This window comes from Macroventuria anomochaeta (assembly GCF_010093625.1).
Source record: "Macroventuria anomochaeta strain CBS 525.71 unplaced genomic scaffold BU25scaffold_12, whole genome shotgun sequence".
Classification (NCBI taxonomy): Eukaryota; Fungi; Ascomycota; class Dothideomycetes; order Pleosporales; family Didymellaceae; genus Macroventuria; species Macroventuria anomochaeta.
In genome coordinates, this window is record NW_022985373.1 from 696,965 (window position 1) to 722,710 (window position 25,746).

Here is a 25,746-nt window from a genome sequence, read left to right on the forward strand (position 1 = left end):
GACCCTGCTACTGACCCCTAACCTTAAAGTCATGACTTCCAGCACCTTAATGCCCAAACAAGCAATTTGGTGAAGTCGCAGCCTGCCTGAAGAGATACGTCTGCCTCATGCGCACTCGGTCAAACATCCTTAATCGGCGAGTCCGAATACACGATCAACTACGGAGACGTCGCGAACTTCACATATTCGATACCTCCGTTCACCATACTTCTGCCTCAACAACTGTAAGCCATAACCTGCAACGATTCCAAAACCCTCTCGGAATACCACTTGAATCCGGATCATGCTCAACGATACTGGCCACATCATTCAAGTATCGTGTTAGCTGCCGCCAATCCCAGTACCAGTCAGGATCCTCTCCTTCGGGCACGCCTTGTTGCATGTCTCGACAGGCCTTTACGTCCAGATCCCACAGGTACGGAACCAGGTTACCACCCAGCAGTTGTTCGCGAAAGAATCGCTGGGTAAGTTGAATTCGGGTCGCGAATGTTGAAGATACGAGACGAAGGGAGAGAGCGGAAGCAGTCGGCAAGAGTGCCACAACTTGATCAATGATCTCTGTCGGTAGAGAATCCAAGCCACTGGTTCTCCTATTGGACGTTTTGGAGAGAAGTAGCGGTGCTTCTTCCCGGGGCTGTGCAGGCTTCAGAACCTCTAGTACGAAGGCCGTCAGATTTTTGTCGTGTAGTGGATCGACAAGGAATTTCTACAATACAAATCAGCAAACGATACAGGGCTGAAGGGATGGGAATGAACCTGGCAGCCTTTTGCATACTCCCACTCATCATAGCCCCAATAATCACATGCACCGTAGTATTCATGCGGCCAGTAAATATTCCACCATTCATCGACATAGCCTGGACATTGCTGACGCAGCTTGTCGTAATAGGCTCGAAGAGTCGGTAGTCCGTCCTTTGCAATCACTCCATCTTGCTTCGCGACGAACACGCGTTTGATAATGTTTGCGCAATTACTATGCATGGCAAATAGTATATCACCGTTATTGATAGGGTAATGAGTAGGATAAGTTCGACCACCTAGATGGAAAACATTCCCTTCTCCGTAGTGACAGTACGGATCTCCGAAGAAAGCGGGATGCTCATCCGTGCGTTTGTAAGCTGGCATATCGGCATATACAACTGGCTTCAATTCTTCAGACGTTTCTAACGATGAAGGGATGCCGAAGAGCTGTGCATCATGGAGCCACTGAAAGGTTACGTCAGCGTTGCGGATATCTGGCGGACGAGTTTTGGATACCTCAAAATCATGATTGGTGTGCCCCTGAACGAGATATGCAGTATTAGGATCATCGACGAGGCTGTCGTAAGGGTTGCCAAACGAGGCACCGCACACACTGCAATACACTTCTGGTAGACCCATGGCCGCTGAGTTGATCTGATGTTGACCTAAACGCGGTGAAAGGGCGGCAGGATGCTGCTAAAGCGAGGTATGTCTGATGATCTGATGAACAGCTGTTGAGTTAAGGGATTTGATGTGAGAGAAGATGTTGTCGGATCATAGTTGGACCCGTGCCGCATGGAGGTGGTCGTTCGGCAACCGATGACAGCATGCACGGACCAAGAACCGGCCGTCGGTTTCAAAACAAAGCTCCACAGTGCATCGCACAGACACCCAATCACCCTTCACAATCCGTGCATCACTCTATGACTCTTTTCGGTATTAGCAGGGTCTTGCACATCTGCCGGGATGTGTCCAAAGCCAAGGGTACGGCAGGTCAACGTACCATACTTGGCCATCATCAACCGCTCACTCGAATGCGACATCGAGATTCATCACCTGGATCGATAAGCTTTATTATTCGGGTTCAGCTCATTCAAGGCTCGACGGAGCTCCGAAAGTCTCAGTTTGGCGTTGACACGTCCGATCGCATAGCGCTCGGAACTGCTCAGCGGACTTCAAGTCCGCACTTTGAACATCCACGACTTGAGTTGTGTCAAGACTGATATCACTTATAATCAGGGTACAAGAAATCATTTGCCCGCACCAACTCTCTCGTTGCATCGCACCAAATCAACTTCATTCGTTTCTCCGCACTCATCTCTTCTAGTCTTCAGAGGTCGTCTCAGTTGTTCCAATTTCTCAGCATTACAAGTCGAAGCATCAAATTATATAACTGGAGCCTCACTCGTTAGTGGTAATTTGAATAGGTTACGGAAATCGCCACTCGAATCACTTTGGGATATCACGAACTTTATTTAAAAGATGCGCTTTGTTGTTTGGTTAGCTGTTGCCCTTGCTGGTACTGTTACAGCCAAAGGCACTAAGCCGGAAGCCTCTGGCAGAGCACCAGCAAAGCCAACAGTCAAGCGCGTTCAACAGACTGTCTCAAAATCCACCAAGACATCCTCGGCCTGCTTCTACGACGACTACACTCCAAAGGCCGACGCAGGTCCTAGCGATGACTCTGTCCAGAAGCGTTCGATTGGCGGTAGAATTCTCATCGAAAAGCGAAAGTTGAACGAGGTCCCAACCAAGTTCGGCAATTGCGAGTTCGCAGCCAAGGCAGCAGGGTTAAAGTACAGAAACAACCCGGTATGTAATTGTAGCAACAGAACGCGATCGTTCGCTGACGCTACCTTTACGTATAGACTGTGGATAATGTTCTGAATAACATCAATGGTGCTGGAGCCATTCCAAAGTGGTTTAGCTTGAACGATGATTGCAAGGCTGCACCTGGATTCGGTATGTACGGTATCTCGTTCAAAGTGGGGGTCAGACCTACCAGACATAGATTGCAGGGATGGCAATAGTGTACGAGTGCAATCAGCAGCGCTGACAAGACCATGAAGATGTTGTTGGAGACTCTCCTGCCCGTAAGGATAAGGTCCAGACGGTTACCGCCAACGGAAGGGTTGTGGAAATCCCCAAATACAATGTCGATCACGTATGGGAGCTGAAGCTTATGACGAAGTTTTTCGAATCTGTCTTGCCAGGACCCAAAAGTCCAGGTGCAACTCTTACCTGCGCTGACTTCGAAGCATCGTTCCTCGTTACCGGCGCAAAACCGGCCGATCAGCCACTTCAGAAGCTATACGACCGCATGCCTCAAGCACTGGAACGCCCAAGACCAGAGATTGACACACTGGAGTTCGCAGGTACCTCTGTCGAGTTGAACGCAAAGAAGGCTAGGATCTTGACGCCAAAAGCGGACGCTTCAAGTCTTTTCGGATTCAACCACCTCGCCAGCCTTCAGAACATCAAAGACAAAATTCACGCCCTACGCACAGTCAGTACCACTATCGCCATGATGAACGACGGACGCGTTGTCAAGCTGTTCGACCGCGCACAGGACCGACTTAAAGTCTATATGGGGGAAGTCGACACACGCATCGCGAACCCTGCCAACAAGCTCAGACTCAGCCGCACTGGCTTCACCTGGACTGATGCTTTCAAAAAATGGATGGAGAAGTACATCGCCGATCGAGGCGACGAGACATGGACCTGGGTGCGCGACATGATGCTCGAAGTGCAGAAGGACATCAACAAGATGCCCAGTAAAACCGAGGCCGAGAAAACAAGAAAGGCATTGCATCAAGAGTATTTGGATACGTTCAAAAAGAGTGCCTACAGTAAGCAATCGCATTATACGGTGAAGTGGAAAGCGTGAATAGCACTAGCTAGCCGACATGATGAGATCTTGGCAATAATAGTACAGCGAAGAGCCTGTTGCTGCGCAATTGGCATGAGTAGACAATAAAAACATGTGGAGAAACCCGAAGCTCATCATTCATCTTGAAAATCTTACAGCCTGCAGTGCAGCAGTAGTGAATGCCTCTCTGGAGTACGACAAAACTCCATCTGACATATTGACAACCATATAATAAAAGCTTTACGATCAACCCAACTTTGCGAGTTCAAAATTTGCTTTACAACCAACAAAATACCTTATCTAGTCCACCACAGGGTTTCGTAATGCTGTGCATGCTATTCGCACTAACGCGCTTAGGTGCTCGACACAAACTAAACGTGGTCTTATACTTGCATACCTTTAGCACGGCGCATGCTCGCTCGAGTCCCTCAATATATACCCTCCTTTCAACGCTAACACCTACTATCAATCCCGCACATATCCACACTAAGCACGAAAAGACACAGCCAACCATCGCCACCTAACATCGAAGCCGCTGCACATACTCCTTAAAGTACTACTTGCAAGATCGTCTCGCGACTGAGTTCCAGACGTCCTGAGCCATTACCATTAGTTACCCTCCTACTCGGTTATCGCCTGTTACCAGGCTACCAGACCAAAGGCGTGATGTGAGTCGCTAAGCCTTGGTGCCGTACCTAAGGTGAAGTGTTCATGATGCATCTCGAAAATAAGAGCTGTGTCACATCATAGGACACAGCGTCAAAGCGAACTGACTAGGTCATTCTCTGTTTATGCATGGCCACAGCCTCGCACGATAGCTTGTGTTAATCTTTTATATGCCATGAACAACAACGTTCATCCAAAGAGGATAGGATTCAAACGCCAGGTGCCCTATAGATGGTAACGTATATGGTGCTCAGATTTGTTTGTTGAACAACTATCGCGGCCCAATTTACAATTTGGAGTATTCGCCTCGCGATGTTGATAAACAGTAAACCCATCATCATCCGTCACCACGTTCCCGGATGGCTTAACTTGTCGCGGTCGCGATGTGTATACTTCAGTGCCATTGGTGTGACGCAAGGATTGGCCTCAGTCGTTTACCGAAACATCCAATAAACGGGAAGACTCCACGATGTTCACAAGAGAGTATCATTGGGTATCAATGGTATGCGCATAACGTTACGCTATAGTGCAAGAGCATATACAACTCATACAACTACAATGCTTGCGGTGCAGGCGCAGCAGGCGCACTCTGCACATCACGAGGCGGACCCGGTGGTCTCGCGCCTCTTGCAGTACCACCTCGTCCACCTCGATGCCCGCCGCGACCTCTTCCGCGGCCACCGTTGGTAGCACTGTCTACCTTCGGCCCCGACGGTGGCACGAATGCAGGTGCCTGAGGATTCGGTGCTTGCGCCCCAGCTCTTTGTGCGTCAACAGCCTGCGCCCTCGGTACACGAGGTTTTGGTGTTGACCTCTCCTTGCGCTGTCCATCCACTGCATTGCCTACTTTCTTCTCCTTCTTGTTTTCTCTGCCTTTAGACGCTTTGCCATCCGCGCTAGCATTTGCACCTCTACCACCATGGCCTTTCCCTCGTTCCCTACCGGCAGCCTTGGCAGCGCGCTCAGCAGCCCTCTTTGCCTGCTCTTCTTCCTGTATCGCACGCTTACTCTCCGCCTCCCACCACTGCTGGAACTCCTGCTCTTGCTGAATCTCTTCAAGGCTGCGCTTTGCAGCTGCGTCGCGTATCGATGTCTTCTCAGCCTCCTGAAGGGAGAGGATCTCCATCATGCTGAGATGTTGGCTTGGTGAGGTGGGTGAGTGGGACGGGAGAGGGATGTGCCGAACGGACATAGGTACCGGGATTGGTGTGTTCGAGACAGACATACCGCGTTCAGAGGCAGCGGGTCGTGAGGGTGACGATGCGTCTTGGGTGTTGTGCTCTTTGTCTTTACCTTTCCCCTTGTCTTTGCCTCTGGCGATGGTCTGGCGCATGGTGAGTTGCGGTGTGCTTTGAACTCGAGATGGCTGTGACGACGGTTGTGGTGAAGGTTGTTGCAGGGGAGATGTGGCTGCAGAAGGAGCCAAGATCTGATTGGCACTTGGCTTCCTGTATGATGCAGCCTGCCATGGGGATACGGCTGGCGGTGCCGGCTGCGCAGCTTCAATCTTGATGCCTTGCTGTTGGGCTTGCTGCAGTCGCTTGCGTTCCTTTTGTGACATCTTAGGCTGAGCAGCACGAGCACGTTCGTGTTCCTCTCGAGCTAAACCGAGCGCCAAACCAGAAGGCTGGTCACTCGAGGTTTGCGCCATGATGTCCTTGAGATCGAGCTTTGCGCTGGCCAAAGGGGCTGCACCCCATGGCTGACTCGGCGTCCTCGCTCCTGAGAGCGCGCTTGGCGGCAACGAGCTAGGTGATATGAAGCCATCTTCGATGTTGCCTTGAAGAGTTGATTGCCGTTGCTTGATCGCAGCAGGCCATGGTGACTCGGGTGTGCCGACCAGCTGGTCAGTGGGCTTATCTGGTCCTTCGGTGAAACGTGGAGGTTTGATCTTTTCCATTGACCCATCTTGCTCGTCTTCGCCATCGGACATCTCGAACATGAGGTCAGCGGCGGAGCTTTTGCCCTTCAGCTGTGGGGTCAGGGCCGGACTCTTGGCCTCGATCTTTGCATGGTTGGAAGCCCGTCTTCGGTTGCGTTGGCGTAGTGGCGAAGCCGACACTTCTTCCAGACTTTGCGCTCTGAAAGAGGCTGATGGTGTATCAGCACTGGCATACTTATTGGAAAGTACGATGGCGTCGATCTTGGCACGCTTGCCTCGCTCGATTCTTTCCGCAAGCTCGGGGTACTGCTCAAAGAGGAGAGCTTCAGCCCTTCCACTTCTTGCGAAGGGAAGATACGCTAGCTGATTCTCGCGTGCGACCTGGTTCAGTTCGTTCAGCAGATCGTCGTCGAGCTCGTCCAAAGACCTGATCAGAGTTAGAGGCCGCCGAAAAGTCAGAGTAGACGGTACTTACCCGTTCTGCATGACTGCCTCCAAGCTGAGGCAGACATACTCCAGAGCTGCATCCTTGAACTCCGCAACAGAGCTGGGTGCGACAGCAGTGAGCAGCGAGCACACGTTACGAGCATTTACTGGGCCCTTAGTCAGCTTGGTTTATATGCGTAACATGGGTGGACGTACCATAACGACCGATCAGTCTTTGACAGATCTGCGACAGGCGGTCGAGCATCAGCTCGTTTGCAACGGACATAACATCCATGACGTGATCCAAAAGCTCGTCTAGTGCAAGTAAATCATTGAGGTCTTCGCTTGTAACGTCGTCGAAAATCTCCTCGCCAGCGTCGGTGTAAAGGTGACGAACAACGAGCTCAAAGAGGTGTGTCTCAACATTCGTCAGATCGATGTGGACCGGTGCTGAGCCCTCTCTTCTTCCTGACAGCCATTGCCCTCCAGCACGACCCCTAAACAAACCCTCAAAGAAGGGGCATCGCTGGCAGACGATGTCAGAGTGAAGTAGTATCTCGCCGTCAGCAAGGTCGACAACGACGTCTCCACTTTCGAAAAAAGACGGTTCCTTGATGGCAAGCTCCAGATCCACGTGCAAAGAGCGTCGAGGGTTGACCATCTGTCGTACAGCGGGCTCGAGCTGTCGCAGTTCCAATCGAGATGCTATCTTCATAAGCTCTGTTCGGACAGAACGGTAGCGGAAGGCGAGTGCGGGCGCATGTCGGGTAACGTTCCAGAAGTCGACAATTGAATCAGTGTATGCGTATAGCGCCAGGTCAAAGATAGTCAAGAAGTCCAGGCCCTGGAACATCACAAGGGTGGAGTCGCCATCTTTGCTGATTGTCAGCAGCTCAGGGATAACGTGCTCAGAGTCCTTCAGACGGAAGTCTAGCATGGCATCTCTGAAGACACGAGAACGACCAGACATGACGAATTCGTGTACAGGAAGGCGAACATCCGAGAGCGTGCTTCCAATGACCATATCGTATGTGTTCTCGGAGGTCATCGAGGTTTGTTCCAAGACCTCTGCAACCTCCTTCTCGAGATCTTTCGACTTTAGCACACGCTTGTGGAGGGCTTGCGATTGCCCAGGACGGTTCCAGTATCTGGGTACCGGCTCTTCGTCGTCAGATGACTCTTCGTAGTTTGTCAAGTCGTAGAAGGACAGCAATGGTGCCAGATCTTCCCAAAGACCAGGCTCATCAACACCAATCTGATTGCGTGTGACGTCGCAGTCCTTTCGCACTGCAGCGTAAGCACCATATGCAGATGCACGGACAGCGACAACGCGAGTCAAGCCTGACACGCGCTGAAACTTGTAGTCCTTAGGTTTCAGATCAGCAGCAGCCGTGGTGTTCGCGCTCTTGATGGTCGCTCTCCTAGTACGTCTCCACACAGTACCGGCCTCCGTAGTCAGGATAATGGAACCATCTTGATCCACATCTACATCCCTGGCAGCCATGTGACTCTTTTTGGAAGACCAGATGCGATATGGTGCTGACAGGGCTTTGCGAATCTGTTTGGGGTTCGTGGTCGATGTGCTTGTGTCCTGCACACCATCTGACCGACGACTGACAGCCACAGTAAATACTTCACCAGACGTCGACAAAGCACATATCGTGTCGCCGCCTGATGTTATCTTCTGGATCCTGTTCGGCGCGGTGTCGTACTTGGTTGTAAGCCAGCTTTCCTTGAGGAAGTTGCTCGTAAAACCATCGAGCGCAAAGTTGAGCTTAGAGTAGCCGTAATTGGCGAAGACCCAGACTTCTCGATTCTCAAGCATGCATATCGAGGCGCCATCAATTGCTGATACTGCAGCGATGGGCGATGAAAACAGAGATGCGGCAATTTTGCGAGGAGTTACCTGCATGTCCAATGATCGCGCGTCCGAATCGACAATACCCAGCTGACCTTCGTTCTTGCCGAAGGTGTACAAGGAAGTTGCGCTGTGGACAACAGAGTGGATTCGCGAAGCTGCAATGCCGATAATGGCCTCGCGCTTCAAGGGACCGAAGATCTGAAGGGGTAGTGTCGAGATCGGGTCATCGTCCTTAAGAGACGGCTTCGGTAAGCTGTACCCTAACTGACCGAAGGCATTGTTGCCCCATGAAAAGATCTCACCCTCGTCCGTAACGGCAAGGGTGTGGTTCTGCCCCAAGGCTACTGCAGCGATCTTCCTTTGGCTTAAACCGCCACCTTCTACGCAGGTGAACTGGTAACTCGTTGTCTCACTGCCGATTCCTAAACGTCCTCCAGTGCCATGTCCACACATGTACAGATTCGAGACAGGATCAGTCGTCAGTACAGCGGTGTGCAACTTAGACATTTGTACATCCTGTATCACGATTGGGGTGTTCCGGATGTGCGTCGGAAGATCAACAGTCCCTCTCGGTATTTGTGTCCCGGCATCTTGTACAGGCACTCCCATTGCAGCCCAGAACTGGTTGTGTCTTTCTCGGTCCTCCTTGTAGAATCGCCGAAGAAGGTGATCTGGTCTTCGCAGGACCACGCGCTCCGGAAATGCTCGATCGTCCTGATCGCCGAAACCAAGAGTCACGTTCTTGTTGCTGCCGAAGGTATAGACCTCGTCGCCGCCAAGGAGAGTCGAGGGAATTATTAGACGTTGATGCAGCTCATCGTCCATATTCCCGCTATCGCCATGGGCCATCTCGTCGTCGGAATCTGAGTCGAACATGGGGGCTTCTTCTGGCCGTAGTGTTCGGTCTTTGATCGTCATGGAGAACAGATCGAGTGGACCATAACCTTCTTTGTCCTTGATCTTGACCAAGCCGCGCGCATGCTGGTTGAAGCCATGGCCTTGACCAAGTACGTCCTGGGCGTCGCGGTTCAAAATTAGACGGGCGATAGCGATGTTGCCGAAATAGAAGGCTCGGTGCAAGGGCGTCCATCCGTTCTCTGCGTCCTGTGTGTACAAGTCCGTCCACTGGTGCTCCAGCAAAATCTGCGCAAACTCAACAGCATTTTCAGATGTTGAGGATGCTGCGTGGTGTAACAGCGTGAGGCCTGCCGAGTCGCGGCTGTTGATGTCTGAGCGGCTCAGCGTCACGCCTGCGCCTATGGCGGTCCTGCGGCCTTTGGCGCCTAGCATTGGTGAAGCATTGTAACTGCCTGGGCTGCTGTTCACCGCAGCGCCGGTTGGTCCACTCTGCCAGCCAACGTGGCTCTTCTGTGCGCCTGCGCGAGACGACTGTGTAGAGGACGCGACGACATTCCGGAAATTGTCGACGTCATCTTCGAGATAGTATTTCCAGAGATAGCCGCTCATGTGCCAAATGTTGGTGGTAGTCTACCGGAGTTTCGACGAATGCCTGCCCCTCGCTATGATCTCAGGGACCAAAGCGTATTTAAAGGTGCTGGCTGCGAAACTGAGGTGGAGCTCCAAAGGGTGCGCCAAACGCGATTGTTCGGCAGGTATATCTCCTGGATAGACTTTGTGGTATTCGAAATATGTATCGTACGCGTTGTGCGATTTCGGTGTGTGGGAGTGCGAGGAGTGTTTGCGGCAAGTGGCAAGTAACAGAACGCGGTTGCTCGAGTCAATTGTGCTAGTAGTGGGGTGGCGAATGAACGCGATATGGGTGGGAAGCTTCGAGATAATCGAGTCTAGGTCTTGTCGAGATTTTTTTCGCAACAAGTACTCTGAGTAATCCGCGAATTTCGTTGCTGCGTTTACTGTCGGTGACCTCGGGAGTGTCTCTGATATCTCGGTACCCTGGGTCTATGACGATACAGGGAATTGTGGTGGGGTTCGTCGGTCGTCGCTGCTGATTGTCACAGAGGTCTTTCCATGAGTCAGAGTAGAGGTCGCAGTCGTAGCACTTGCTGAGGTTTGCAAAGATGCGCAAAATGCGTCACTTATATGTGATGGATGCTGGCGGGGTATGAAGAGCGATGAAGAGCGATGCGGCTGTTCGAGGGATGTGCCTTCGATACTCATCATGAGTCAACCAATCAGCTACCAGCGCTCTCCACGGGCTTCCCTGCTTGCGCCGTGGAGGTCGACATCACTGCGACGGCGTGATGGAATGACAAGTGTTCCATAGTCAAGAAAAAATTGTACCTCGGGTGTGACTACAGTGAAACATCGAAATGAACACTCTCGACGTGTCTGGGGGATCGCCGTTCATGTACACGCGCCGAGTACCCCACAGGCGGTGAGTGGCAGTCGGTTGGTCAGTGCCGTGGAAACGACCGTAAACACAAAACATCCTTCTTGATGCCGAGCTTTGGTCGTCTTATACATCATGACGCCTAGAAGACATGCAGCACATTGCACTGACATTGCCTCAGAACTGGGGAAGCTCGACCAAGCTCAGATATCTGACTGCCTCCAGGCTGCTGAAGACATCACATAATTAAAGGCCATGTTCCTCACATCTGCATCTGCAGTGTCTGCACCAAGCCAACAACACTGGCGAGGTCTCAACATTGATGACGCAACCTTCATACGATATGAGCGCATATCCCAGTCCTCCAGGACAATGAAGCTGCCTAGTGAGCCTACCATTGACCACTGAGCGCTTTGTTGGCAGCCAGGCAGCTCTCAGGCACGATGACTGACCCTTGACCGGCTGCTGGACGTCGCACACGAAGACTAGATTGGATCTTGCGTTACCGGTCCAGTTCGGTTGGCTTGAGATTGTGCACGGAGGAAGGTGAGGCGGGTGGAACGGTGGTGCATGGCCGCGTCCAATGGCGTGCGATTTCGCAACGTGACAGCCAGCCCAGCAGCGCACACAGCTCGAGGAGAGGAGAAGTAGCATTCCACTGTGATTGAGTTATGATCAAGCAAAAGTCGCTGGCATTGTTTGATGCTTTGTTCGTACAGAGCGCTTGAACTCGGTTCATCGAGGTTCCTTATCGTGATCCAGTATCTCTTGTGCTAAGAGGCGGTAGCGCAGGCCGCAATGTGGTGAAGCTCACATGCACCGACCATTGCCTATCACCAAAGAAGACGAGCTCCGGCTTCCCCAGAAACGCTGGGCTGTGTTGAAGGCGCCATAGATGGTAGCGCTCGCTCATCTGCAGCTCCTTTGACTCTTGCATCCACCACAGTTTCCCTTCCTGGCGACTGCGTCCTCTACCAGTCCTCTACCAGTCCTCTATCAGTCCTCTATCAGTCCTCTATCTCGCCGGCCCTTGTCTTGAGCTAGCAGCCATCGTCATTCGGCAGCCGGAGTCACGCTCAACTGTCACACCTCCAACTCCACACGCTTTGATACGCCTCCAACGCTGTCTGCTCGCCAGACCTCTCTTGACAGCTCGTGTGCCAGCTAACACGCTAATCGGCATCTAAAAACGATACCTGCACTTCGACGTTGAGCGCCCACCACAGTACTGGTACCTCATATCCAAGGTGCTCAAGCACAACAGCCTTATCTCCACCCATCTCCGCGCCCTTCAGATCAACGACATGGCTGTTGCCTGAGCTGCCCCAGCCCAGCACGACACCCCAGTGTGGATCTGAACGACATCTCTGACTGTCGCTGCTGACCCCAGCCGCCTGCACTCGTGATGGCTCCCAGGACTCACCTGTATTCGCCGTATTGCCCATAACCGCATCCCAGCACCCGCCGCTCATATACCCTCCGTACCTGTTCCTGCAGCAGGTCTCCCACACCATGCAGCCCTCCTACCTCCGCCCGTCGTCGCGCACAGCCTCGGCGACCAACAGCCTCCAGACGAACCCTACACGAACGAACAACCAGCGGTACGGCTCGCCATACTCAGACACCGACCCATACAGCGATAGAGGTCCTGATGACGAGGAAGGCGATATGGCTTCAGCGGACCAAAGGAATAGCCAGAAGGTGAACCAAGTCATCCAGGTACGTACCGCTGGGCAGCCTTACCTTGGACTTTCCACTAATGCATCCTAGAACTTCTTCACCAAGGCTGCCCTTACCATCATATCATCACGAGTCATACTGCCGCAAGCCTTCAACAATAGCGGTGGGATAAGGCAAAACAAATGGGTAGGTCGCCATCAACGACCTCGTGTACGCTCCCATACTGACATGACTCGCAGTTCAATGTTGTGTTAGACGACAGTGATGTGGTCCAACAAGACCTCGCCGACTGGAAGAACATGGACGCCGTGGTCGGTCAACACCCTCCTCTTTGCATCGAGATATACTTGGACACGAAAGCGTTGGGACACAAGCAGTCGCTGGTCATACGTGACGACGACGGAAAGAGATGGGACGTTGCTCGTGCCCTGGACCACGCCTCTTCAGGCCGCTCCGCCAAAGCAACACAAGTACTGCTCGAGCGCTGGACGATCAGCGTGGGCGACAAATCTTCGGTGCACCCTACGGATCTCAACGATCCCCTGCCAAACGTTTACAAGAAAGCAGTCGTCTTGTTCCGAGCCCTCTACACCTACATCCGCTTTATCCCGGCTTTCAAGTACTACAAGAGTATTGCCAAGCAACCTGCAAACAACCCTGCGCTGAAGCTAGCCTACCGGATTACAAACGGCGATTTCAAGAGCCCTCACGTCGACACCTTACACTTGCCATTGTACCAGTCTAAAGAACCCGTCATCGATCGGCAGGATTTTGGGCCTTCGCACTCGCCGGTTGGGCCATTGCGTATATCTGTCGAGTACCGTACAAACTGTGAGTTCAGTGTCGAAGACTCCGAGTCATTGCTAAGCTCGGAGTTCATGGGCCTGGACAATACGTACTTTGCTCAGTCACAACGAGGAGCGGTGCCTGGCTCCCTTCCCGTCAATAAGATCCACGCGCAAGAAACACCTGACATTGGACAAGCCTACGGCAGCCTGTCTACATTCCATCAAGTCGGGCCACCAACAGGGACGAGTCCCATCTCTGCTCTCCGTGCCGTGCGAGACATGCCTTCATCTTCACCTACTGAATCGCCGCCACAGAAACTACCGCCAAACCATCGCACTGCCCAAGGCTCGAAGTCTTCACTGCGATCTGGTGATGTTCCGCAATATCAGCGACGCACATCCGTCTCATTCCAGCCATTCAAAGCTGGCTCGTTGTCTTCGTCACCTGCTCCAGGTCCCGCAGCACTCCCTTCGCCAGGCAGCTCATTGGGTCGACCAAGCAGCTCGTTCGGACGTACCGCCACTCCTAATCCACTGCTTCAGCCTCGCAACCGTACTTCGTTGACTGCGCTTCCCCAACAGGCACTGAGGACACCATCATTACCCAATGAGGCAGTCATTGTCTCTTCTGCGTCAAGCTCACCACGGCCTGCTCCTATTAAGTACAGCAGTAGTTTCGGACATCGAAGAAACCGGTTCTCCACCAGCGGCGGCAGTAAGACAGAGGATGACAACCTGAGCAGCGGCAAGGGCAGTGTAGCGTCTTCCCTACAGCGTGGCTCGGACGTACTGAATGGAGGGGAAGGTGGCAGTTCTGGCGAAGTCAAGTCGGACGATGATAACATCTCAGACTTCTTGAAGTTACTCGAGGCCAAAAAAGAGTTGAAGAGCTTCAACCGCAGCGACAACGCCTCGAAGGAATCCGCCATGCGTAGGACCACGGCCCAGCTGTCTAAGTATCAGCGTCTCAAGGATTCGCATGCGGCGCTCTCCGACTCTGTCTCCTCTTCCACAATGCTGCACCGTTCATCTTCGTCCTCAAGTCGCCAATTGTCCAGCGTTCCTGCCATGATCGCTGGTACATCAGTGTCCACTGCCTCGTCACCAGGCAAGCCGATCTCACCACACACCCCACACACTCCCGCCATCCCATCTCGTCTCAGTGCAAACAGCATCATCGAGTATGAACCACGGCCGCGACGAAGTCGATCTTCACGACCGAACCGAGAACAGGACACGGCTGACACACAAGAGCCGAATGAGGAAGATGATCCAAGCACGAATGCTATCGACATCCCCACCTCGCCTCGGCATTGGGAACGGAACTATGGCCGCCGATCCAGCTCGGTTGCTCAGCAAGACCGTAACCTACCTGAAGACGACCCGGACATATACGGGCGCGCCGCTAGCCTACCACTCACGGAGATCGGACGGGCCAAGGATCTGACACCGAGTGGCCTATTTGCTCAGACAGAGACAGGCAACAGCACAACACAAGACGACCAGGGTTCTGAGGAGATTGATCCCCTTGACCACTGCGCACAACGACCCTCGTCCTCATCCAACATGCCCGCTAAGCGTGGCACCTACTCTAGCAGCTCTCGCGGCCGCACAAGCTTCTTCTCCCATGGTTCGTCGTCGGGTGCTACCAGCTCTACGGAGCGGCCGAATCGCTACAGCTTCTCGAGTCGCGGACTTGGTCAAGAAGATGATGAGCCCCTGCTTTTCCAGATGAGCGAGATCGGTGCTGGTGGCTCGCGACGCAGTCTTGAGGAAGCACCGGGGAGCTCCGGCTCTGGAGCTGTGGGGAAGCGAATGTCGCCTTGGGGCCGCTGATGATACAATACGCGCCCTTGCACTCTTGACAAACGCATACGCACATATCATCGCCCACACACATCACGCGACTACATAACAAGCAACACCAAACCAAAACAACGCATTTTGCATACTCTCACCTCCAGGTCATCGAATCGGAATCTGATCAACTCGGCGCAGTTGGATCAGCAAAGCGCGCATATCATTGTCTTTTTCTCATCCTGTCTTCTAGCAAGCGTTTAGTCACTTACACGTGAAACCTCGCACGGCGTTATCTTTTTCAAGACCAAAGGTCATAGGCGCAGGGACTGGCGCATGTAGGTTGGATTCACATATAAGAATGTCTACAGCCATGGTGTTTACAGCTTCGCTGCTCGGCGTTACGCATAGTATCTTCGAAGGAGTCAGGATAGTACGGATAGTTGGGTCTGAATAAAATCATGTTCATCATCAATACAACATTTGGGATAGACATGCCCTCTGACTTCCGCATTGACGGAAGTTGGGTTCAATAGTGGTTGTGGAAGCTCATACTATCGATGTTCGTTTTTGAGAACTGCAGACCATCAACGTCGACAATAAAATTACTAACTCCGACACAGCACTTTTCACGTGCCAGAAGACGCACCAAGAGACATGGAAGCACCAGGAGTCTGTTTCGCAAGTGGGGAGACGGTGTAAATATTGCTGTGTTATTGAATTGAGTTTACTCTGCTCTACCTCTTCTGCAACAGCTCGTCCAGTCCCTGCGCACCACCCTCATACCCCTCAAGATCATACTCCTTGGGGTACCTCTTCAATATATCCGCCATCTCGCTTACATGAGCTCTCTGCTCTTCCGTGATCTCCTCCCACACATCCGTAAATGCATGCTTGATATTCGGCTTCTTCTGCTTCTCCGCCTCCTCAAACGCCCTCAGCACCTCCTTCCTCGTCCCACTCCTGAGCTTCTTCTCCTTCTCCTCGTCCCACACGCCCCGGCCCTCCATCCACTTCCGCAGCCGTGTGATCGGATTATCGCGCCTCTTCCAGTCCTCGACCTCCACGCGCTGGCGGTACGCGAACGAGTCGTCCGAGGTGCTGTGGTGGCCCACGCGGTATGCCATACACTCAACCAGCACCGGTCGTCCTCCGTCTTCGAGCGCGAGTTTCCTCGCCTCTTTGACCGCCCTTCTAACAGCAAAAATATCGTTCCCGTCAACGCGCAGCGTGTCGATGCCGTACCCGGCTCCCCTCGCCGCAATGCCATCGCCGCGATACTGGTCGGAAGTTGGGGTGGAGATAGCGTATCCGTTGTTCCGGCATATGAAAATACAAGGGACTTGCCGGGTTGCGGCGATGTTAAGCGCAGAGTGGAAATCGCCTTCTGAGGCGGCGCCTTCGCCGAAGAAACATACCGCTACTCTCTCCGTTGTCTCTTCTCCTGCAGTAGGGGCGCCGATGCGGCCCACGATGCCGGCGTTCTGCAGTTTAAGCGCATACGCCGCGCCTGCTGCGTGTGGGATCTGTGTAGCCAGTGTGGAGGATATGGTGTGGATGTTCAGTTCTTTGGAGCCGTAATGCACGGGCATGTTCCGGCCCAGACCGTTGTCAGAGCTGTTGGCGAAGAGCTGGTTCATGAATTGGGCGAGGGTGAAGCCGCGCTGCAAGTACACGCCGGACTCGCGGTACTGCGTGAAGATCACGTCGGAGGGGTGTAGGGCGCTGGCTGAGCCAATTGAGATCCCTTCTTCGCCGGCGGATACCATGTAGAAGGACAGACGGCCTTGGCGCTGGGCTTCGAACATTAGGAGGTCCATTATGCTCACTGATGTCGTTAGTGCGTGTGAGGAGGCGAGAGGGAAGTGGGTGGAGAGTGCCTACACTGGACCATGTTCTTGTACAACTCGATGGCTTCTTCATCTGTGGTGTCTGCGCCAGTGCTCTTGTCTATGACCTCGCCATACTGGTTCAGGCAGCGGTATGTTGATATCGCGCCTTTCGATTTGGACGGGCGGAGGAACTCAAGGGTATTTGTGAACTCGCTGTTCAGTGCTCCGGGGAAGAGAACTCTACAACTTTTCAGTCACGTGTGCCAATAAACAACGCATGCACCATACTTCTCAGCATTCGCAGTCGAAGCCACACCTCGGCACTGCCATGGTGCTCTCACGGTCCTCGAAGCGTTGCATGGTGTGGGTAGTCTTTGAAGTTGCAGTCTACGCGCAGAGCAGCGGAACGGCATTTTGGAGTGTATGTGCTACATGTTCGTGGGCCGGCTTGGGGTTTTGGGGCATCCGGGAGGGAAGGTAGTCGGTTGTCGTGCAGTGCTTAAGCCGAAGGGTCGTTAAGCCGAACCCCAGAATTGATGTCAGTCGGCTTGGGCCGAGCGGGACAAGGCTGGTGGGTCGTTGGAGGGCACGTGCCAGCGCGGCGGAATAGCGCGCATCATTGAGAAAAGTCGCGCCAAGGAATTGCGGCTTCACGACATCGCCAACATGCAGACAACACGAGCAAGATTAGGGCGCCAGCTGCTGGATGCGCGGACGAGAGCGATACGGGAGCCGGTTAGGTGTTTCTCTGCTTCAGCATCACGGGGTGTGAGGGAACCGCCTCCACCACCGCCGAAAGCGCCTCAGGATGGCACGACGCACTTTGGATTCGAGACAGTGGCAGAAGCCCTGAAGGAGCAGCGAGGTGAGCCTTCCTTGAAGAGCAGCATATCGATTGAGTTGGCAACTAACCCCCCCCCCCTCACAGTCCGCGGCGTCTTCTCCTCAGTCGCCTCCTCATACGACTCGATGAACGACTTCATGTCGCTCGGCATCCACCGCCTATGGAAAGACCACTTCGTGCGCAACCTGAACCCTGGCCGCAACCCACTCACCTCGTCCTCCGCCGCCGATACCCAGGGCTGGAACATCCTCGATATCGCCGGCGGCACGGGCGACATCGCCTTCCGGATGCTCGACCACGCGTCGCACATCAACAACGACGCTCACACAAACGTGACGGTTGCAGACATCAATCCGGACATGCTGGCCGAGGGCAAGAAGCGGAGTCTGCAGACGCCGTATGCGCGGAGTCCGCGGCTGAGGTTTGTCGAGGCAAATGCGGAGAAACTGGATATGATTCCGGATAACAGTATTGATCTGTATACGGTTGCGTTTGGCATTCGAAATTTCACGCATAAGGATGTTGCGTTGAGGGAGGCGTTCAGGGTGCTGAAGCCCGGGGGTGTGTTTGCGTGTTTGGAGTTCAGCAAGGTCGAGAACCCGCTGTTTAATGCGGTATATCAGCAGTGGAGTTTCAACGCAATTCCGTATATTGGACAACTGGTTGCGGGCGACAGGGCATCGTATCAGTATCTTGTCGAGTCGATTGCGAGGTTTCCGAGTCAGGAGGAGTTCAGTGGGATGATTAGGGATGCTGGGTTCCTGATCCCAGGGAAGGGGTACGAGAACCTAACGGACGGCATCGCGGCGATACACAAGGGTGTCAAACCCGCCAACTAGAGGCGTGCTGTATTTTAGCATTGCGATGGGTATATTAGATTGTATGAGTATTAAAGCATATTAGATGGAGATTAATTCCAAGCGTCCTCGGACAACATTTCAGTTGGAATACTGTCTGCTATGTTCATAGGTAGGTGTTTGTTGCGCTCGCGAGCATACCCAGGAGGAAGGAGCGATCATACAAGGGTAGGATGTACAGACTGCTCCTTCGACATCTTCCAACCATCAACCCATTTTTGAAATTTTGGCTCCAAACTAGTGCGCAAGCGGAGGGCAAAGGATGTTCAGATGTACGGGACAAGGGTTTTGGCATGCTGGGTCTTCAGCTTCGCTTCTACTCTGATTATTCAGGAGAAGTTCCGGACCTACTTCTCGCTGTCCTACGCAAGGAACTTTCGTACGCGCTTAACACCAAAGTCAATACCGATATTGATCAGGACAATCATGTCGACTATTGTGCGCTCCGAAAAAGGTTCGCAAGAGGAGCAGGAGTGGTCGGCACTGCACTTTATTGGTAGGCAGTGCTTCATACACCTGAACAACCAATCTACATTAGGGAAATTCGCCGCTTCCTGTTCCACGGGGCTCATTCGGCTCTCGCTGAACTTGAGGTCGACCAAACGTTGCGGCATCAATCGGCCCGTACAGGGTCAGACTATCCCTATAGCAGACTGGCCTGGCCTAGTGGGTCACTGGTCAGGTATATAGCCGTCTTCTCTAGCTAGACAGCAACCCAACGCAGTGTTCCATCGTATTCTACTAGCGGCCCCAAGCGGCCACAGTCATGAGCTCGGAAGCCTTCAGTTAATCACTGCGTTCACCCGTTTATCTACAGCCTATACAACTGGTTGTCGACCATACTGTCAACACAGCCGACTGCTGTTTGACACGAAAATCGATCCGAGTGTCAACATCAGATAGAGCACGTCCTGAGAACACTATGAGTCTGTATAAGCAGGACCAGCTAGTGACGAATACGTTGATTATACTCAGAAGGCCTGGTGACTGGGAGAAGTGGCTGTTTATAACAAAGGATATAGCGGATATCCACGGCTTGTGGCCGTACGTCAACCCAGGTCTATCAGTGGAAGAGCTTAAACAGCTACAAGATGAGAAGCCACAGGAGAAGCCTGTGTGGAAGTTCAAGAAGACACCGGTATCTGAAGAAGAGCGGGAAGACATTGATATTGAAGATCTATCTGCTGAAGAGGTATCTGTCTACAAAGTGTGGGCAAGGAGGTTTGAGCGTGCGGAAGATCGATGGCTGCAGAAAGAGAAAGCCTTAAGGAGATTCAATTCTGAGATTGCTCAGACGATTGATGTCAAACATCTTGACCTAATCGTCAACTGTACAGACCCGTACAGCCGGCTAACGACGCTCAAGAAGCACCTCTGTCCATCAGTAGGTGAGATGAATCACCAGCTACGTAGCCGTTACAGGGCTGTGTGCACAAGACCAAAGAAGGCAAATTTAGACGCCTGGTTCAACGAATGGGTGACAATAACCAGACTCCTGACAGAGGCTAGAATGCCGGAGATTGACGGTAGTCAGTCACAAGAGGACTTCATACTATCGATTAGGGGCCTTGACAGTTGGGCAGCGACACAGCTGCAGGAGCTAATCTGGAAGGACCAGAGAGGGGAACAGTACGCGTCAACTGCAGACCTTGTGGCAGAATTTCGGTCCTACTATCGACGTACGCGCCTAATTGAGTCATCAATTGGTACATTAGCAAGATTAGGGGTTGCAATCAAACCAGACGGGCCAATAAGCACAGGGGAATCGATACGACGCGTAATATGCCTCTGTGGAGACAACCACAGGTTCAAGGACTGTCTGTACGTCAATCAAAGTCTACGACCACGGGATTGGAGACCCAGTCACTCAGTACAGAAGAAGTTTGACGAGCTACGTCAACAGTCAGGGAATCCAGTATCAAAGGTCTTGAGGATAGTAGAGTCTCAACTCAAGAAGGACGGCAAGCTGACAGACGATGTCAAGAAACAGTCTGTGATCAGCATGGACGATGGCCAGCCAGTCAGGAATACAACACACTGCAACTTTATACGGCTATAGCCGATTAGACCCAGCCACCGTTACTCACCAGGTGGATATTGGACTCAGGATCAAACTGTCACGTCACCAACAAAAAGGGACCCAACTGGACTACAACAGAAAGAGGAGAGCCCACAGACTACGTCTACGCAGGCGGAGTGTTAGCCCAGATAGAGAAGTGGGGTGAGGTTGTACTCAACGTCAAGAGTCCAACAGGACGGAGTCAGATAAGGTTGACGTACGTGGCCTACATACCTGGCTTCTTCACAAGTGTAGTAGGACTGTCACGCAGTGAACCTCTAGGAGTACACTTCGACTCAGGGCGTGACTGCCTGTATCAAGAGAAGTGTTGCGGTATCAGTTGGCCCTTACGAGACCCGATTACATTGCTTAGACTGTTCTGTAATAGCACATTCCAGTGACAGTATATATCATCATCTCCTAGCTAGATAGCAACTCAGCGCAGTACTCCATCGACCCGATAGTCCTACGTTATCGTTTACTGTAGCTATCAGTATACTACAGCGGCCCACGCCGCCAGAAGAAGGCGTCAAACGTGATTTGTCTACTACACTCCCAGGACGGACACTGGTTGATCGACGATGAGAGGGAGTAGGGGACAGTCCAACAAGCCTACGGCGCAAGCCAGCGATTAGGAAGAGCAGATGGTTTACGCGAGGCTGGACGCTCCAAGAGCTCATCGCACCGACGAGAGTCGAGTTCTTCTCAAAAGAGTGGGACAGGCTTGGTGACAAGCGATCTCTTTTGCCGATTTTACACGAGAGGACTGGCATCGTTGCTCGAGCACTCGAAGGGAGCCCGATGACGAGTTTCACGGTAGAAGAGCGGATGTCGTGGGCAAAGGGACGCGAAACAACCCGCGAGGAAGATGCAGCATACTCCCTTCTCGGCATCTTCGACGTTCAAGTACCACTCATCTATGGCGAGGGATATCAGAAAGCTTTCGGTCGACTGCGAAGGGAGATCAGCGAGCAGTACTCCATCAATCTCTCTACAGCTAAAGGAGCTTCCTATAACTCCCACGCCGAAGAGCACAATGCGCGATGCCTGCCTAACACCCGCGCTGCACTACTGCACGACATCGCACATTGGGCGACGAGCAAGGACGGGAAGCTCATGTTCTGGGTGAGCGGCATGGCAGGTACAGGAAAGTCAACCATCGCGCGCACTGCTGCTCACTCATTTGCCCAAGCAGGTCAACTGGGGGCAAGCTTCTTCTTCAAGAAAGGCGAGGGTGAGCGCGGCAACGCTTCATGTTTCTTCAGCACTATTGCCAGCGACCTCGCTGCCTGCGAACCTGGCATGCTCCCTGGCATCGGGAAGGCGCTCGAAGAAGACCCGGCTATATCGGAAAGGGCGCTTAAGGATCAGTTCGAAAAGCTGATCCTGCGGCCACTCGCAGAGATCCAGCAGGCTCGGTCTCAGGTTGCAGTGCGAGTCATTGTCGTTGACGCGTTGGATGAGTGCGAGCAAGAGGATGACATACGTGCCATACTGCAGCTTCTTGCCAGGACGACGTGCGAGGCATCCGTGCGATTGCATGTGCTTGTCACAAGCAGGCCTGAACTCCACATCCGTCTTGGCTTCAAGCAGATGTTAAACGGCACATATCAGGACCTTGTGCTGCACGAGGTGCCGAAGAGCACTATTGAGCACGACATACAATATTTCTTGGAGCACGAGCTTGGCGCCATACGGCAGGCGCGCTCGTTGTCACCAGCATGGCCGACCAAGGAGCAAGTGCAAGCGCTGGTGGAGCTGGCTGTGCCGCTGTTCATCTTCGCTGCGACGGTGTGCCGATATGTGGCCACGAAAGGAGGTGATCCAGAAACGTACCTCAATAAGGTCCTGCATTACCGGAAAGCAACATTTTCGCAGCTCGATCGAACGTACCTACCCGTGCTAGATCAGCTAATGGCGGAGCAGGAAGACGATGACCGTGAGACGTGGCTTGAAGATTTTCGAGATTTGGTAGGCAGCATTGTTGTTCTCGAGAGCCCGTTGTCCATCGTGGCGCTTTCTTTCCTGCTGCGGATCCCGCAGAGGCAGATTGAGTGCCGGTTAGACGCTTTGCACTCTGTGCTGAACATACCTAGCAACAGCGATGTGCCAGTAAGACTGTTGCACTTGTCATTCCGCGAGTTTCTCGTAGACCCTGGTCAACAGAGAAAGACTCCGTTTTGGGTGGACGAGAAAAGTGTACACAAAAAGCTGGCATCGCGCTGCCTCAAACTCATGTCTGCACCTAATGGCCTTCGGCAGGATATGTGCAGCGTCATACAACCTGGTATGCTAAGAAGTGAAATCGACAAAGAGACGGTAACTAGCAACCTGCCGCCTGAACTGCAGTATGCGTGCCGCTACTGGATTGAGCATCTCGAGCGCAGCCGGCAGAGCATCGCAGACGGAGACGCAGTGCACATCTTCCTTCAAACGCACCTTCTGCACTGGCTCGAAGCGATGAGCCTGATGGATGAGACAAGCCAATGTGTGCGCTTGCTGGCAAGACTGCAGGCGATGGCAACGGTGAGGGTCTCTGCGTGAAAGACATCACAATATACTGACTTGTAATATAGTCATCTGCAAGGACGTGTGCAGGCTTCCTCCGCGATGCGAACCGATTTGTGCTGCGTTTCTGTTCGATTGTGGCACAGGCACCTCTACAGGTCTACTCGTCAGCGCTAGTTTTCGCACCAGAGACAAGCGTTGTACGAAAGACGGTTATCAATCAGGTCCCACAGGAAGTAGAAATACTGTTGGGCAGAGAAGCAGACTGGGACGCGTGCCGCAGCGTGCTGGAGGGCCATTCTGGCGGTGTCAGGGCGGTGGTGTTCTCGCCAGACGGCCAGCTGGTCGCCTCAGCAGCCGACGAAGAGACAGTGCGAGTGTGGGAGACGGCGACGGGCGCGTGTCGCAGCGAGCTGAAGGGCCATTCTGGCAATGTCACAGCGGTGGTGTTCTCGCCAGACGGCCAGCTGGTCGCCTCAGCAGCCGACGACGAGACAGTGCGAGTGTGGGAGACGGCGACGGGCGCTTGTCGCAGCGAGCTGAAGGGCCATTCTGGCAGTGTCAGGGCGGTGGTCTTCTCGCGAAATGGACAGCTGGTCGCCTCAGCATCCTACGACAGGACAGTGCGAGTGTGGGAGCTGGCGACGGGCGCGTGTAGCACCGTGCTGGAAGGCCAGTCTACGTACATTCGCAACCTTGCTTTCTCATCTGACGGCCAGGTTCTGCACACCAACGAAGGAGACATTATATTGCCTCCATCTCTAAATCTGACTTCACCTGTCCAGCAGAACGAGCAACCTTCGCAGCTCTCTGTAGAGGACCAGTGGGTGTTGCGCAATACGCAGCGCTCTCTGTGGCTGCCGTTCGAATATCGAGCATACAAAGTAGCAGTGTACAAAGACTTGGTCTGTCTTGGGTGTTCATCTGGACGCGTGGCTCTGCTTAGGCTACGATAGAGCTGTGTGCAGGGCGTTGCGGTTGTTTGTAGTAGCATGCTTACGAACGCATTAGAGTTCTAAATGCAACATCCAAGATGCTAACATAGATCGTAGGAATGGTTTTTGCGATAATAGTTGTTAGAGTTGCTAACTTAATTGCGCTTCTGTAGCGGTGAATAGCTACCAACGCTTGTAGCAAGTACGCGATTTGCGCCCCGTCTTGCTAACCTTGACATTGCAGATGTTGGGTGGGAATGAAGCATGCAATCGCGGTAGCCCTGCAACGCTCTTGACTGCAGAATAACGACGTTGTTAGTGGCCAAGTCGCATGCCCTTGGTGCTGGCCAAATGCTCCTACGCCGGCATTGGTGCGCAAAGACCATGTGTAGCCACTGTTGCAGGCGGTGCTATCTGACAAAGCTGGGTTATCTAACACTGGAAGTGCTCCGCATAGCGCGTATGGTTGCATCGCGCTAGTCAGCCCGTACGATCCGGAAGTACCAGATTGTACGTTAAGGTCGCGTGATACCTTGTGCGACAGCAGCCATGTAGCCGGTTCTGCGTACTGTTGCAATGTCAGTAAGCTTCGATAGAACCTGCTTGTAAGTTTTAGGAGCATTAAGACTATTGTGGTGCTGCTGCAGAGGGCGGAGTATACTTTGCAGCAACACAAGGTGCTCTACAAAACAGTCCCAGATGGCATTAACGCGGTAGTAGTTTCCTGCTGTGAAGGTGTCTGCACATGTAGGATGACATGCAACAGACTATTGTTGTTAGTGCATAGCAGCTCTTGAGGCGTGGTCAAAGTGAGAGGCGTGCAAAGTCAAGGTATCGGTAGTTTTGTTCGTTGCGGGGGTTATTCTTCATATGACGGGGCTGACGGCATCCGTGTCCAATAGCAGGCAACCTTGCTGGGAGCATCGCAACAACTCAGGCCTTGGCAGACAGCAACACACTTTTTCCAACGCCTACTGCAAGCTTCATGGCACTGCGACAATGACGCTGTTCATGAAAAAGTCATCGAAATTGTCCAAGCCATGCCTCTAGTGTATAACCAGGCGGAGTCGATCAACCATAACGCGAGATATGGTCATCAGGGCTGCGATTGTCCCTGTTCGAGCCTTCTGTGCTACGTCGTAGAGCTCTCAATATGCTCTGTTTCACTCAGCTACACTTAATTCGCTCATAGCATCATCCATCCCACTCGCGAAGACAAGTTCCAGCTCGCCTTTGTCGTTAGCGCGGACATCAAGGCCCTCCCTCAAGGTTTCGAGACTTTCGATACCGACCGAAACATGTCCCAGATTTGGCTAACTTGACTGCAGAGCGAGAACAATCAACTTGATTGCAGAGTTCCAGGAGGTAGATGTGTGGCCTTTAAACACGCTGTAGATAATGTACGAGACGGTGATGACACAGTACACGTCTACGACGGCAAATGAGAGAAGCGTAGCGGTGTTGCTCTGCTCGTAACCCCAACCGCAGTTGGCAGGTAGACGTCAGTCGAATATATGATAGGAAAACAAGGCTATACTATCTTGCCCAAGCCAAGCGAGCCCTGCTGCAGACTGCACAGGGCGCCTAGGAAGATCTGCACTCCTCCATGTTCCCTTAAACAACAGCATGTTGCGGGCGGTGTTGTTTGGTGATATATTGCAGCCACATGGGCCGTCTCTGTCATGTAAAA

The 25,746-nt window shown here is 52.9% G+C and overlaps 8 protein-coding genes across 8 annotated transcripts; 5 read left to right on the plus strand and 3 right to left on the minus strand.

Annotated features, from left to right (window-relative positions):
- Window positions 1-199: 199 nt before the first annotated feature.
- On the minus strand, window positions 200-1,380 carry BU25DRAFT_420777 (uncharacterized protein; the record flags this gene model as incomplete). The annotated part of the gene is made up of 2 exons (XM_033708041.1): window positions 200-706; window positions 757-1,380. 2 exons carry the CDS (start codon window positions 1,378-1,380, stop codon window positions 200-202), a joined length of 1,131 nt encoding a protein of 376 aa, XP_033563034.1.
- An 843-nt stretch (window positions 1,381-2,223) lies between these two features.
- On the plus strand, window positions 2,224-3,628 carry BU25DRAFT_466749 (uncharacterized protein; the record flags this gene model as incomplete). The annotated part of the gene is made up of 3 exons (XM_033710697.1): window positions 2,224-2,553; window positions 2,610-2,703; window positions 2,811-3,628. The coding sequence occupies 3 exons, from the start codon at window positions 2,224-2,226 to the stop codon at window positions 3,626-3,628; spliced, it is 1,242 nt and encodes a 413-aa protein (XP_033563035.1).
- A 794-nt stretch (window positions 3,629-4,422) lies between these two features.
- Window positions 4,423-10,138, minus strand: BU25DRAFT_33122 (BTB domain and ankyrin repeat-containing protein). Its single transcript, XM_033702388.1, has 3 exons — window positions 6,801-10,138; window positions 6,634-6,751; window positions 4,423-6,585 (listed from the first exon to the last, which is right to left on the minus strand). Exons 1-3 carry the CDS (start codon window positions 9,910-9,912, stop codon window positions 4,830-4,832), a joined length of 4,986 nt encoding a protein of 1,661 aa, XP_033563036.1. The 5' UTR covers window positions 9,913-10,138; the 3' UTR covers window positions 4,423-4,829.
- Window positions 10,139-11,981: 1,843 nt separating this feature from the next.
- BU25DRAFT_33144 (autophagy-related protein 13) lies at window positions 11,982-15,215 on the plus strand. The gene is made up of 3 exons (XM_033702397.1): window positions 11,982-12,475; window positions 12,527-12,622; window positions 12,676-15,215. Exons 1-3 carry the CDS (start codon window positions 12,269-12,271, stop codon window positions 15,058-15,060), a joined length of 2,688 nt encoding a protein of 895 aa, XP_033563037.1. The 5' UTR covers window positions 11,982-12,268; the 3' UTR covers window positions 15,061-15,215.
- Window positions 15,216-15,731: 516 nt separating this feature from the next.
- On the minus strand, window positions 15,732-17,340 carry BU25DRAFT_390823 (thiamine diphosphate-binding protein). Its single transcript, XM_033704588.1, has 3 exons — window positions 17,142-17,340; window positions 16,906-17,093; window positions 15,732-16,849 (listed from the first exon to the last, which is right to left on the minus strand). Exons 1-3 carry the CDS (start codon window positions 17,264-17,266, stop codon window positions 15,759-15,761), a joined length of 1,404 nt encoding a protein of 467 aa, XP_033563038.1. The 5' UTR covers window positions 17,267-17,340; the 3' UTR covers window positions 15,732-15,758.
- A 172-nt stretch (window positions 17,341-17,512) lies between these two features.
- Window positions 17,513-18,604, plus strand: BU25DRAFT_490455 (UbiE/COQ5 methyltransferase). The gene is made up of 2 exons (XM_033711497.1): window positions 17,513-17,718; window positions 17,782-18,604. Exons 1-2 carry the CDS (start codon window positions 17,520-17,522, stop codon window positions 18,534-18,536), a joined length of 954 nt encoding a protein of 317 aa, XP_033563039.1. The 5' UTR covers window positions 17,513-17,519; the 3' UTR covers window positions 18,537-18,604.
- Window positions 18,605-19,859: 1,255 nt separating this feature from the next.
- Window positions 19,860-20,947, plus strand: BU25DRAFT_409870 (uncharacterized protein). Its single transcript, XM_033706157.1, has one exon. It carries the CDS (start codon window positions 19,948-19,950, stop codon window positions 20,611-20,613), a length of 666 nt encoding a protein of 221 aa, XP_033563040.1. The 5' UTR covers window positions 19,860-19,947; the 3' UTR covers window positions 20,614-20,947.
- A 281-nt stretch (window positions 20,948-21,228) lies between these two features.
- Window positions 21,229-24,141, plus strand: BU25DRAFT_466759 (uncharacterized protein; the record flags this gene model as incomplete). The annotated part of the gene is made up of 2 exons (XM_033710698.1): window positions 21,229-23,139; window positions 23,190-24,141. Coding segments are annotated over 2 exons (2,799 nt in total), but the record flags the coding sequence as incomplete, so codon positions are not given.
- Window positions 24,142-25,746: the final 1,605 nt, after the last annotated feature.

Excerpts from the sequence above, each read along its gene's own strand:
- BU25DRAFT_33122 (XM_033702388.1), bottom strand. The coding sequence starts at position 9,912 with ATGAGCGGCTATCTCTGGAAATACTATCTCGAAGATGACGTCGACAAT. Across the intron at positions 6,752-6,800 it reads AAGACTGATCGGTCGTTATG|TAAATGCTCGTAACGTGTGC; the intron begins GTACGTCCACCC and ends CTAAGGGCCCAG. Across the intron at positions 6,586-6,633 it reads GAGGCAGTCATGCAGAACGG|GTCTTTGGACGAGCTCGACG; the intron begins GTAAGTACCGTC and ends AACTCTGATCAG.
- BU25DRAFT_33144 (XM_033702397.1), top strand. The coding sequence starts at position 12,269 with ATGCAGCCCTCCTACCTCCGCCCGTCGTCGCGCACAGCCTCGGCGACC. Across the intron at positions 12,476-12,526 it reads AGGTGAACCAAGTCATCCAG|AACTTCTTCACCAAGGCTGC; the intron begins GTACGTACCGCT and ends AATGCATCCTAG. Across the intron at positions 12,623-12,675 it reads GGATAAGGCAAAACAAATGG|TTCAATGTTGTGTTAGACGA; the intron begins GTAGGTCGCCAT and ends CATGACTCGCAG.
- BU25DRAFT_409870 (XM_033706157.1), top strand. The coding sequence starts at position 19,948 with ATGAATCACCAGCTACGTAGCCGTTACAGGGCTGTGTGCACAAGACCA.
- BU25DRAFT_490455 (XM_033711497.1), top strand. The coding sequence starts at position 17,520 with ATGCAGACAACACGAGCAAGATTAGGGCGCCAGCTGCTGGATGCGCGG. Across the intron at positions 17,719-17,781 it reads AGCCCTGAAGGAGCAGCGAG|TCCGCGGCGTCTTCTCCTCA; the intron begins GTGAGCCTTCCT and ends CCCCCCTCACAG.
- BU25DRAFT_390823 (XM_033704588.1), bottom strand. The coding sequence starts at position 17,266 with ATGCCGTTCCGCTGCTCTGCGCGTAGACTGCAACTTCAAAGACTACCC. Across the intron at positions 17,094-17,141 it reads TCGACTGCGAATGCTGAGAA|AGTTCTCTTCCCCGGAGCAC; the intron begins GTATGGTGCATG and ends GAAAAGTTGTAG. Across the intron at positions 16,850-16,905 it reads GTACAAGAACATGGTCCAGT|TGAGCATAATGGACCTCCTA; the intron begins GTAGGCACTCTC and ends TAACGACATCAG.